This window comes from Nomascus leucogenys, chromosome 13 (assembly GCF_006542625.1).
Source record: "Nomascus leucogenys isolate Asia chromosome 13, Asia_NLE_v1, whole genome shotgun sequence".
NCBI lineage: Eukaryota > Metazoa > Chordata > Mammalia > Primates > Hylobatidae > Nomascus > Nomascus leucogenys.
The window spans coordinates 35,706,260-35,719,702 of record NC_044393.1 but is presented as its reverse complement, the minus strand read 5'-3'; the positions used below and the strand labels follow the sequence as shown (position 1 = coordinate 35,719,702).

Below are 13,443 nucleotides of genomic sequence, written 5' to 3'. Positions count from 1 at the left end.
GGTAGAATAATTTAGTCCCTCAAGGCTCTAACCCCTCCCCAGTCATGGATTTGGACACAGCTAGCCTGGGCTGCTGGAAGTGGGCTCTTGCTTCCCAGTCTGCATTAGCAGCTCAGCTTTCCTTGGCGAGCCATCAGCCACTGGGGGTCAGAGGCCTGTTTGCAGGGTTAATAGCCAATCTCCACACTTGGGCTGAACAGCAAATGGGAGGGCCAGGGTCAGGCTTGGCATTGTGGTGGCCAGAGTCATTTGGAGAGTTGGTGCGTCAAATCCTGTGACAAAGATGGGCGAGGGGAGGCATAATGGGCATCAGTCAGCCCTAGACACCTGGACTTCAGCAGCCAAGGCAGGATGGGCACACCTGTGTATTTCCAGACTGACTTATTAGCAGGGACCTGAAATGAATGTGTGGCCCGTATGTTCAGTTACATTGTTTTGGCTTAAATACACAGACTTTGTTAACCAGGTGATTTTTAGGAAAACATTTGCTTTGTGGTTTAGTGAAAATGAATCTAAGTTCAATGTACTAGTTTAGTTCTGGCTGGGGTTTACAGAATGCTTTATTCACAGCTGCACCACAGCTGGTGTTCATTTAAAAGGGGGATGGGTGCCTTTATTTATTCTGTAATTTGATTCTGTTTTTTCCTGAAAAATCTAAACCAGAGCTAAGCTTCCTGGGGAAAGCTCTGCTCCCTTTTTTCCCAGCAACATACTTAGCTTTTTAGAAATGTCTGGTCCTTTCCAGACTAGAACTCTGGAACTCTTGTATCCCTCTCGTTAGAACATAGAAAGCCATCTGTTCACCACGGAGCTCCAGTCCTCAGGATATGAAGTCACTGCAGCCAGGAGCTACGCGTACTCAGGTGGGAAAGCAGAGGTTCAGAGGTGAATAAACACTCAGGTGCTGCAGGAGCACAGAGGGGCACAAACCTTGAGCAGGCAGCCTGGGTGAAGGATAGAGACGAGTGAGCTGGAGTCATGGATGCAGGGAGTGGCAGCAGAGGGGTGCAGCCTAAGGAACAAAATGGAGAAGGGCCAGCAGGAACTGCTGCGGATCCATGGAGCCAGAGAATATGGGAGGGTTACTGGAAAGGAGGGTGGGCCCCTGGGTGTGGGCAGTGGGAGGCAGGCATCTCTGGACCACCCTGACATGCGACCAGGATGTGGGGGACTTGGGATTGGAGGAGAGCTGAGGGTCCACAGAGACAGACCCAGAATCCTGACCTCTGAGAGAGGAGACAGTGGAGGAGCAGCTAAAGGGTGAGGATAAGAGGCAGAGGACAGCCTGTGACACAAAGGGGAAGAGACCATGGATCCCCGGCTTTTAGCACCAAGGTGACCTTAGTGCGCAGGGATGAAAAAGAAATGTGTGGGAATGAAGTGAGGAAGAGGGAAGAGTGAGAGTACAGGCTTTTTCAAGTAGTCTCTCATAAAGAGGGAAGAACTTAGGCCTGGGGTGGGAGACATGCTCTTTAATTAATTAATTAATTAATTAATTTTCTTTTTCCTTTTTTTTTTTTTTGAGATGGAGTCTCGCTCTGTCATCCAGGCTGGAGTGCAGTGGCGTGATCTCGGTTCACTGCAGTTTCTGCCTCCCAGGTTCCAGCGATTCTCTTGCCTCAGCCTCCCCGGTAGCTGGGGTTACAGGCACGTACCACCACGCCCGACTAATTTTTGTATTTTTAGTAGAGATGGTTTCACCATGTTGGCCAGGCCAGTGTCGAACTCCTAACCTCAGATGATCTATCCGCCTTGGCCTCCCAAAGTGCTAGGATTATAGGCATTAGCCACTGTGCCCAGCCTATTTATTTTCTTGAGACAGGGTCTCACTCTTTGACCCAGGCTGGACTGCAGTGGCATGATCACACCTCACTGTAGACTCCACCTCATGGGCTCAGGTGATCCTTCCACCTCAGCCTCCCAAGTAGCTGGGACTACAGGCATGTGCCACCATGCCCGGCTGATTTTTGTTATTTTTTGTAGAGACAGGGTCTTGTCATGTTGCCCAGGTTGGTCTCGAATCCTGGGCTCAAGTGATCCACCCGCCTTGGCCTCCCAAAGTGTGGTATTACAGGTGTGAGCCACTGCACCTGGCCTGCTCTTTATTTTTAATGAAAGAGATTTGAGTATTTGGGACAGGTGAGCAATGAAGGAAACTGCAACCCAGGAGGGACCTGCCCAAATGAAGTGAGGTCTGAGTGTGGCAGGATGTAGGGCTTTGGGTGTGTGGTGGGTGCAGGCTGTTACTCTTCCCCTATGGAGAAACACTCCTACCCTAAGCCCCTTGGGTCACAACTGACTGGCTGTGGGAAGGGCACTGGATGAAGCAGTCACCCCTGCCTTTTCCACACGACTGTGCTGTGTGAGCCTCAGCACATTTTCCTTTTGGCCTATACTAGTTTCTGTTGGGTTCACCTCTCTTGTAAACATGCAAGCCCTGAGTAGAAAGTAAAAGAGGAGTGAAGAGGGAGGCATGAAGGGATGAGGGACACATCTACAGGCTGAGCAGGACAGGGAGCAAACAGCTGAGGTCATTCCTACCTGGAGACACTGGTTTTGCACCCAGATGATGCCTATCCACTGGCCAAATCAGCATGGACTTCAGCAGAAAACCACTCAGGCCACGGTGGCACACCCTGCTGAAGGCCAGCCTTGGCAATGGCAGGCAGCCTGCTGGGAGGCACACAAGCGCCTGTAAACGGCCTCACCTGCACATTCACTGAGCGGCTTGCTGACCCAGTGCCTGCCCTCCTGCATCGACTTGGACTTGGTCACACAGAGCACTGAAGGGTAGCTTGCAAGGAGCCAGGGGCTGCTCCCCAAACTTGGCACCCCTCACTAGAAATTCCTCAGAATCTGTCTTTGCCTAATTTATCCATACTTATCGAGACTACTGAGTTTTAAGTTTACTGCCTCTTGGGAGTTCCTCAGTTCCTACAGAACTGAATGTCTCTAATGACTTACACTCACCTCCTGTAAACTTCCAGAGGGGGTCTGTTGCAGCCCTTGCCTCCTGCAGGCCTCCTGGGTCCCTTCTGCGCATCTCCTTCCTTCCCACAAACATCCTGGATATGTGGTGCACAGACAGGCTTCCCTCCTGGAGCCACTACATGTTAACTGCTTTATCTGGACTCTGAGGCCCTCTGTAATGTGGCTCCACTTCGCCTTTCCTCCTTTTCACTCATCTAAATTTCCAGCATCCCGTGGGTCCAGTTCAAGTCCCACCTCCTCCAAGAAGCACAGTAGTGCTGACCCCTGAACATGCCTCCATGGACCAGGCTGAGGTGCCATCTCTCACTCCAGAAGCCTCTGAGGAGCCCAGGCCTGCACTGGCTCTTCAAGAAAGGCCCTGCCTGACAGCCACAGCCACCAGTTCACTTTCCTGCTCCTGTGGTGAGCTGCTCATGAGGCTGGGAGGCAGTGGACAGACCCACTCCCAGTGTGCCTCCAACAAAAGATCACACTTCCCCAGCACCCCCTGTAGTTAGGCATAGCTATGACCAGGTGAAAACCTACTTGTGAAGCTGATGAGTGAAATATGGGGTGGGGTATGAGTGGAAATGAAAAGTGCAGATTTGGCTTCCTGTCCTTGGAAATGAAGCTGCTGGCTCTCCATGCTCTTTCCTCAGGGTGGAATATGGACATGGCAGTGACCCAGCTTAAACCATGAGGATGAGAACAATATCTTAAGGATACTGGGTCTCTGGACAGGACAGACTGTTACGGGAGACATAAATGAACATCCAGCTTCTTTAAGAAACAAAAGTTTAACACTTTTGTCTAACATGTCACTCAAAACCAAGTTGGGATCTAAGACTCCCACCATCCTGACTTCTAGATCTGAGAAACATTCACACTGTCCCAGAAATGAGGACACGTATGAAAGAAAATGGAAGCAATTCAACAGAATACATGTGGACATAAAGACTTATCCTGGACAGGGTGACACAATCCAGACAGCTTTGTAGCAAAGCACCACAGACTGGAGAGGTCAGACTGGCCTCAGCCCAAAGCTGAGCCAGCTCGTCTCCCCCGTGCCCCTGTCCTTAAGGAGACTCAGTGAGGACCTGGCCACCTTCCATAGGGAGGGAGGCTGGCCAGGACCACTAAACCAAAGATGTGCTGGGAATGAAAGGAGGGTCCTGGAGATCACCTAAGAACTGGAAGGGCTGTGTTTGGTGGATAGGAGGAGCTGGGGGACTGTGGCCTCTCTCAGATAGCTCAGAGAGAACAGCAACAGGAGGGCCATGAACAGCCGAGGAGAGCCCCAGCCTGTATGGCTGCCCCACCCCCAGACAAAGGGAGAGACATTTCCTCAGGGAGTCAAAGCTTTTATTACCTGATAGTCCCTAGTGTGGTGCCAGAGATACTGCTCTGGTCCTATTACTCCCCATGATATAGGTGGTGGGGATGGGGGAGGGGACCAGGGAGAGAGGGGAGGGATATTTACAGTGCATGGTGGTATGGGGACAACCACTTTCCTCGAGAGCTCTGAGAACTTTGTGCTTTTTTTCTTAGTTGGTGCCGAGCTACCTGGAATGGATTTTGTGTTTATCTTCTTTAGGGAAACATGTATTAACCAAAGCACAATCCAGCCCAATTTCCCGGCTGAGGATTTCACGATATCAATCCAAACATCACACTATTTAATTCCCCAATAAAACATTGGAAAAAGGACTATCAGTGCTAACACATTTACATATAAAATTTCCACCTAATAGGTAATAGAAGCCTATGTACCAATTTCTAAAACAGTTATAAGATATATACACAATTTGGGGTATATTAACAAAACAGAATATTACAAAATATTAAAGGCAATCCTCCTGGTCCACGGACCCTTGTTGCCGCTTACTTGAAGTTGGCATAATCTGAGAATGCATCAATATATTCCTGCACCACCTTGTAGCAGAACTCATACTGTTCCTGGAGAGTGAAAGGTAGGGAAAAAGCCAGGGTTACTGAAGAACACTCAGTACCTGTAATTCCTAACAGACTCATTTTTTTTTTGAAGATGGAAAATCAAGAGGAACTGAATGTTTTTGAACTTTCACCTGAGCTCTGATCTGCCTGCCAGAGTTCTGACAGCATTCCCCTTCTGGGCTGAATGCAGCAGACCTTCTACAAGCAGAGCTGACCAGAGCTGACCCAGGCCCCACAGAAGTCAGACAGGCATGTGCTGGGCTGGGAGACAGTGCAGCTGAGCATGGCCCACGCTTACCATGGCTGCCAGGCTAGCATGCACCCTGGCTCTCAGAACCTCATCTCCCAAACCTCCTAATGTTCACTTTTCTTTACGCCACAAACATTTCTAGCTCCATGGGATTCAGGAAAACCTCTGTGGATGTGCAGCTTATTAAAAGTCAGACCTCTTAACAGGGAGCCCAAGCCCAAAGGCAGGTACTCCTCATGGATCTTCCTTACCCAAGACCCACAGAGAAGTGCAGATGAGCCCTGTGGGGCACCCAGACACCCCCTTCTAACCTGGCCCATCCTCTGGCAACATGGGCTATGCTCCCATTGCTGCCATCCTGCTGCCTCCCAATGCTTCCTGTGTATTTGGGGCACCTTGGGAGGGGAAGGGCAGGTCTGTGTTTAGACAGTCTTCTGACTACTGGGTGGGCCCCTCTGAAGAGCCTCCTCCCTGAGCTGGCCCTGACAGAGAAGGGCTGTAGGTGGTGTGGTGGCAGGGACAAATATGTGGGCAGCATACCAGTGTCTGGACCATGTGTGGCCTCTGTAGCCGCAGGCTCTTGACAGTCTGGAAGACATCCAAAATCCCCTCTGCCTTCACACGCTCCAGGACGGTGCTCAGGGCACAGAAGGTCCCCGTCCTTCCTGCCCCAGCGCTGCAACAGAGCAGACACATTTACCACACCTGTGATGGCCCTCTGTGTAAGGGGGTGAGTGACAGTGGTGAGTGGCAGACAAAGAGGTGGGGGCAGGCAGCCAGTGTTTGCCTTTGCCCTGTGGACCACCCCCAGCCTGGAGGGGTTCTGGGTTGGGAGGCAGTGTACCCTGTGCCCTTCCTGCATGGCCCCATGTGCTGTGGAGGGACTCACCTGTTGGACCATGGAGGATGACTTTCACTCATACCCCACCAGCATGGAGCCATTGCTGTCCACCTGCACATGCTGGCCTAGGCTGTTCTGACCTGCTGTTCGCTCAGTTAGAACTAGCTCTAGTCCTGTCTTTCCCTTTTTCTGACAAACCCCACTCCCTACACTGGTGTGTATCTGCTGATTCCTTTCCATGTCTCTCACTTTCTTCCTAAATCCAAGGAATCCAGACTCTGACCTTGACAATATCCCCCTATTCAATGTCATCAGCTGATTCACTCACCAGACACTGAGTGCCTACTCTGAGGCAGGGACTGTGGGGTTTAGCAATGTCCCCAGACAAGAAGATGTGTGGTAAGGGAAGGAAAAAGAGGAGTGGGAGTTCTAGGCAGGGTACTCAGGGAAGGCTTGGGCAAAGCCCTGTGGCTGCCTGGGAAACTGGCATCTCAGGCCCACAGCAGGAGTGTGCCCAGGGTGCTGAAGGCCATGCAGTTCATGAAGGAAGAAAGGAGAGTGGTGGGGGTGGGGCCAGAGCCAGCCCGTGGTGCACACCATCCTCTCCCGGCCCTGGCCAGGGAGCCCTCAGAACATATTGGGCCTTGTAAGCTGTTGTTAGGATTCTAAGTGAAGGAGTGCATTTTTTCTAAAATGCAATCTCCAGCAACATGCCCCATACAAAATTCAACTTTTCCTCTCAAACAAGCCTCTTTCCTGTCTTTCTTCTGCTGGTCATACCAACCTAGGCTCAAACCTGGGAGACACCCTTGACTCCTCTTCTTTCACCCTCTGTTCCATAGCACAATCGGGGTCTCCACTGCCAGTCTCCCCTGCTGCTCTCCTGCCCACTATCTGAACATTAGTCCTCTAGCACTTATTGTGCCAAGTTCAAGCTCCAAGGTCCTCTCTCTTAGCATCCAATCCTGTCTTGGCATCAATCTCAACTACCGTGTGCTCACCAATATCTTGCTCTTGTATGGCTTTCTTCAGTCTGACCCATGGTCATCAGCTTCCCCTGTTTGCCCCTCTTCGCTTTCTTTCTCCCGCTGAGGGCAAGGGTGAGCCATACCTGCAGTGCACGGTGATGGGGTGGTTCCCTGACTGCTGCTGCTGCTTCTGCACGGCGGCGATGATGCTGATCATGCCCTTTCCGTCACTGGGGATGCCCACTTCAGGCCAGCCATGGAAGTGGAACTGCCGGATCTGCCGGCTCTTATTCTCCTTTGGAAAAAAGGGGATCAGGGAGGCAGGGGTAACCCTGCTTTTCCCGTGGGCAGAGTCCACCCACCACCCATCTTACCCTGGTGTTGGTGACCAGGAGGTCTCGGACGGTGTAGCTCTCACATTCCTCCTCCTTCTTCAGTTCCACTGTAATATCTCCATAGGACACCAGTCCATCAGATGGCCAGTACTGGGCACACTTCTCCTGGAGGGACAAGTTGGAGAGGTGAGGAGCTCAGAGTACCACATGTGTAGAAGCAGCACTGCCCACGAGCAGCCTGACCCTTCTCAGTACAGCCACCTCTTACGCTGATACACTTCATCCTCAAGGTATTGAAAACTTGCAGGATCATTATATCACATCATTCCAATTAACCTCTGATCCTCACCAGAGACCATCTGAAACACTGACGGGGTCTGTAAAGAACTCTGACTACAGGCTCACAGGGTATCCAATACTTGGTGGCTGGAGGGAGAGGAGGAGGAGTGAAAATCTCTGTTCCAATTCCTTTCTTTTTCTCCCATGGGGTGTTTTCATAGTTAATGCTGCTTACATCCGCCAGACTGCTAATTCAGAAAATCAGAACCAATTCACATTCCCACACAGCCATGGGCTTCACCACCGCCCAGGCCACAGTATCCTTTCTCCCTTTTACCTATATCTCTTTGATCTGCAAGGTACCTTCAAGTTGCTAGCACTCGCCTTTCTGTCCTTGCTAGTGAGCAGGAGGTGGTCTACTGTCTGTCTTTGCTTGCACCTGGCTTACTTCCCTCTACAGCTCCTTGTGGGAGTGGCTGCGTCTCTTTTCATCTCTGTATTCCCCACACCTTGCACAATGCCTGGCACATGGTAGGCTCTCAGTATCTGGTAAATGAATTTGTTCAATGTCTGCAGAACAAGCCAAGGCATAAATACATAAATATAACATCACACAGTTATGCTGCCCATTTCTTCAGAGAATTTGGGGATAAGATCTGAGATTCTTCACTACTGGCAATTGAAAAATTCTCAACCATACATATAATGTCATTGAAAGATTTGGAAAAAAATTAAGTAGAAAAAGAAATTGTGAATAGTCTCACAGTCCAAATAAAATCATGATTATTAAAGTGGTGAATCAAGGACATGCCCTGGACTAGTGCTTTTCCACCCATGTTCTCTAGGAGCCCTGGGGATGCCTCAGGGATCGGTGCTCTGGGCCTCTCTTCAACCAGAACAGCCAAAAAAAAAAAAAAAAAAAAAAAAAATTCTCATTAAGGCTCACCTCAATCAGGCATTATATTAGTTTTTATGGCACTGGTGGGTGGAATGGATTTTGCTACTACAGTGCCTTCTCAACACTGCTTTACACAGTGTGTCAGCTGGGATGAAGCCTGGGCCTTTAAAACCATCAGAACCATGAGGTCCCCTTGGGTGTGAGAGCCACAGTGTGTGTGTGCTGGAGGAATTGAGCATGATCTCTAAGATAGAAATACATATCAAGTCTAGGGACTAGGTGTCAACACTAAAAGTCTCATTTTTTTTTTTTATTTTTTGAGAGAGTCTTGCTCTGTCGCCCAGGAGGGAGTGCAGTGGCATGATCTTGACTTACTGCAATCTCAGCCTCCCAGTTTCAAGTGATCCTCCCACCCCAGACTCCCAAGTAGCTGGGACTACAAGTGTGCGCCCACCATGCCTAGCTAATTTTTGTATTTTTAGTAGAGACAGGGTTTCACCATGTTGGCCAGGCTGGTCTCAAACTCTTGACCTCAGGTGATCCACCTGCCTCAGCCTCCCAAAGTGGTAGGATTACAGGTGTGAGCCACCACATCTGATCAAAAGCCTCTAAATTTTGTATACATGGGTGGATTTTCTCTCAAGATCTCTAGAAGACCAAAGAGGATTTAGTAGAGACGGGTTTCTCCATGTTGGTCAGGCTGGTCTCGAACTCCCCATCTCAGGTGATCCACCCACCTCGCCCTCCCAAAGTGCTGGGATTACAGGCGTGAGCTGCCGCACTCAGCTTCAAAGAGGATTTTTAAGACAAGGAGTGACAATGATTTACATTTTCAAAATGACCAGCAGCTGCCATTTGAAAAACTAAAAGTGGGTTAGGATAAGAGCAGGAGGACCAGTCGCCAGACCACTGCAGACGAGGCTGAGCATATGAGTCATGCCCACAGTCCCACGGGCAAGCAGTGAGAGACGAGGGCTTGTTCAGATGATAGCAGTTACGCTGGAGAAAAGTGGGGAGGCTCTGCCTGTATCAGGACTCAGTGGCAGACTGGATGTGAGGGGTGAGGAGAGGGGAGTAAGGAAGGTAACTCCCGAATTTTAGACATGAGCAACTGGGCAGAAGGTGGTACTATTTATTTAGATGGCTAAGAGTGGGGTGGACTGGTGTCAGGGGAAGGAGGAAACCAGGAGCCCACATTGGGAAGGGGGACAGGTGACTGGGTTAGAGAAGCAGATTGAGGATCCCTGGCATGTGGGTTGTACTTAAAGCCATAGGACTGGCTGAGATCCTGAAGGGCTACTGTGTCAAAAGAAAACAGAGTGGGCTAGTGCCTGAGTCTAGTATACTCCAATGTTTTAGAGGAGGAGGTCACAAAGAAATAACAAAGGAGCTGCCAGGTTAGTGAGTGGGGTGATGCTATGGAAGTAAGTGTTCTGAGGAAGAGGAGGGAGGCACTGACTCTTTCAAATGCTGCTGTAAGGACAAAAAAAAAAAAAATCAGAAAAGAGAAATGACCTTTGGATTTGGCAAGAGGACAGTCACTGGTGATCTTGCCTAAAGCAGTCCCAGTGGGGCCAAGCCTGGAAGGAACAGAGCGAAGAGAGAACTTGCAGGGAGAAAGCCAACTCTTTTTTTTTTTTTTTTTTTGAGATGGAGTCTCACTCCTTCACCAGGCTGGAATGCAGTGGCGCGATCTCGGCTCACTGCAACCTCCAACTCCCTGGTTCAAGCGATTCTCCTGCCTCAGCCTCCCGAGTAGCTGGGATCACAGGCATGTGCCATCACGCCCAGCTAATTTTTGTATTTTTAGTAGAGATGGGGTTCTGCTATGTTGGCCAGCATAGTCTCGATCTCCTGACCTTGTGATCTGCCTACCTTGGCCTCCCAAAGTGCTGGGATTACAGGTGTGAGCCACCACACCTGGCCGAAAGCCAACTCTTTAAAGGAGTTTTGCTGGGAAGGGGTGCAGAGAAATAGGATAGTAAGTGGAAGGGAAAGTGGGATTAACAGATTTTTTGTTTTTAAAAGATAGGAAATGTAACATGTATAGGCTGATGAGAGTAGTGGTTAGAGAGGGGAACTGCTGATGGAGGTGGGAGAGAAGATGGTTATAGCAGCAACATCCCTGAGCAGGCAGGAGGGAATGGGGCCAAGAGCACAGTGGACAGCCGGATTGAGAGATGCAGAAACCCTTTTCCACTGTAACAAGAGAGAAGAGAGTTGGTACAGATTTGAAGAGGCTGGCTGTCTGGGGGTGGGAGGATGACAGTGTTCTTGTCTGATTTCTTGGAGGAGAATGAGGCCAGGTTACAAGCTAAGGTGTGAGTATGATGGGACAGGCAAGAGCAGATGCTGGAGGTTTCAGGAAGAAAAGAAAGAGCAATAGCATTGCTAGGTGGCACCAATTACCTCTATGAGATTTGTGGTCATGAGTTCAATGTGAGAGCATTTGGCACTGTTTTGTGTTTTTGCCCTGTGATGTTTGCTATATCAGATAGAGGCATATAACTGGGTTTTACTAGACAGCTTGCCAGGAAAGTAAGAAAGCATGAGGGAATAAGGAAAGGTAATAATGACATACCACAAAAACTCAAATCAGAAAACTCAAACGCTCAAAAACAAAACTCAAAACACAAAAACAGAGTTAAGGAGGAAGGTGAGGACATGTTCGAGGTGACTGATGTTGAGAAAGTGGAGGCATCAATGGCTCTAAGGACTTGATGAAGACAAAAATGACTGGAATAAAAGAGAATACCGAGGTGGGAGGAAGGAGGCAGTAAACAGGGCGGATGCCTTGTTGACATTCCAAGGGCGGTGCAGATACAGGGCAGATCGTGACTTGACCACAGGATGAGGTGGCTCAGGAAGGTGAGAAATAGAAAGACTGAGGATAGATGGATCATCCACATGGTGACTGATGCCTCCAGATGCAGAGTCAGGAACAGGGGCTCAAAAGGAGCAGTAAGCCAGGTGTTACCAAGTCATCAGTGGGTGAGGGACAGAAGATGGGGAATGGGGGTTCAAGACCAGTAGAAGAAAAGCTGGGGACTGGAGTTTCATCTCAGATTCGTGTGTTCAGGTTACCGCCTCTAGATAATAGCATCTCAAAGAAGTGAAACAGGGAAGGTTTTCTGTCTTTTCTCCTACTTTGTCTTTCCACCAGACAGCATGAAGTCTCTTATGTCTTATGTCTCTTATGAGGTCTAAGGCTGACATAGTGATGGGGACACACAGCTTTGTGGAGACTAATGCTATCATGTTTCACTATGCTTTAGAGAAGCAGGATGAAGCCTAGGGTTGGGCTGACCCAGCATGGGAGTTCCTGGCACTGCTCTATCTGCCCAGGCTGATGATGGTCCAAGCTGCAGCTGCTGCGGGAACCCAGGCATCCTGGTGGACCTTTTTGATTAAAATAGAGCAGAAGGAGGCCAGGCGCAATGGCTCATGCCTGTAATCTTAGCACTCTGGGAGGCTAAGGCGGGCGGATCACTTGGGGTCAGGAGTTTGACACCAGCATGGCCAACGTGATGAAACCCTGTTTCTACAATGAAAATTAGCTGGGCACGGTAGTGCATGCCTGTAATCCCAGCTACTCGGGAGGATGAGGTGGGAGAATCACTTGAACCCTGGAGGCGGAGGTTGCAGCGAGCTGAGATTGTGCCACTGCACTCCAGTCTGGCGGACAGAGTGAGACTCCATCTCAAAAAAAAAAAAAAGCAGAAGGAGATAATATTAATTTTTAATTCCTTCGAGATTTTAATTTGTAAGTACAGAATTTATATTTTGGGATTGGATTTTTTTCTCTGGGAACTTAATATTGTAGGTGAGGATGGTAGTGTCACTGTATAAATGTAGGCACCTTTCATTGCATCATTTAGGCTTATTGCATTAATTATCTCTGGGAGCTACACTTGACAACATGAATGGAACAGAAAGCGAACTTGGGGGCCAGTGAGGCCTTGTAAAGAACATCACTAATATCCTGTTCCAGTCCACTCAGAAGCTTCTGAGGGCAAGCACTACTGTCTGCTTCACTGGCCCTAGGAAGACAGAGCACAAGGTACAGCGGAAGGTAGAGGGAGAGGCCTCACTCAACAGGTAGGAGAATTTGTGTGCGCACGACTCTTCTCCCCACTGCCACACACATGAAATGCTTCCTGCCCCCCTGCCCTTTATTCTCACTAGGTCCTTTCCAAGGATGGAAGAGCCTGCATCTGACTGGACAGAGGCGGAGATGTTCAGTGGGCCACATTTTATCACAGGGCAGTGGGCCGAGATGGTCCTTGTGCTCGTGGTTCCAGCTCTTCGGCCTGCTCTTTGGTCCTGCCCATCACAGATCTGGAGGGCAGGGGTGCAGAAGGAACCACAGGTAGGGCCCTGGTCTGATCTGCAGGTTCCATCACAACTGATCAGAGAGGGCAGGGAACAGGCACCTAGCTCCTGAGAACACACTGGCTCATTTCCTAAACGGCTTTTGTTACTCAGGTGTGTGCTTCCTTGAGTGCAAAGCCAAGCACCTTAACCAAACCTCCCACCTCATCAGTATTGTTATTAATGATGATGAAGACGCTGGGCGTGGTGGCTCACGCCTGTAATCCCAGCACTTTGGGAGGCTGAGTCAGGCAGATAACCTGAGATCAGGAGTTTGAGACAAGCCTGGCCAACATGGTGAAACCCCGTGCCTACAAAAATTAGCCGGGCATGATGGTGGGTGTCTTTAATCCCAGCTACTAGGGAGGCTGTGGCAGGAGAATTGCCAGAACCTGGGAGGCAGAAGTTGCAATGAGCCCGTATTGTGCCACTGCACTCCAGCCTGTGTGACAGAGTGAGAATCCGTCTCAAAAAAAAAAAAAAAAAAAAAAAAATGATGATGAAGACCTACAAAGTATGTATGTCTGTTGATTAGGTACATGATACAAGTCTAGGAAGAATAGCTAATGAGTTAAATG

General features: G+C 49.5%; 1 protein-coding gene across 7 annotated transcripts in view; it reads right to left on the bottom strand.

The window, feature by feature from the left end:
- Positions 1 to 4,310: 4,310 nt before the first annotated feature.
- Positions 4,311 to 13,443, bottom strand: part of PTPRA (protein tyrosine phosphatase receptor type A) — a 173,190-nt gene continuing 164,057 nt past the window's right edge. For all 7 annotated transcript variants that reach the window (XM_030826509.1, XM_030826511.1, XM_012511887.2 and 4 more), the window contains 4 exons: positions 7,357 to 7,482; positions 7,126 to 7,277; positions 5,714 to 5,849; positions 4,311 to 4,926 (listed from right to left, as the gene is read on the bottom strand). In XM_030826509.1, the coding sequence (XP_030682369.1) occupies positions 4,852 to 4,926; positions 5,714 to 5,849; positions 7,126 to 7,277; positions 7,357 to 7,482 (489 nt within the window). In that variant the 3' untranslated portion in view covers positions 4,311 to 4,851. The remainder of the gene's footprint in view (positions 4,927 to 5,713; positions 5,850 to 7,125; positions 7,278 to 7,356; positions 7,483 to 13,443) is intronic.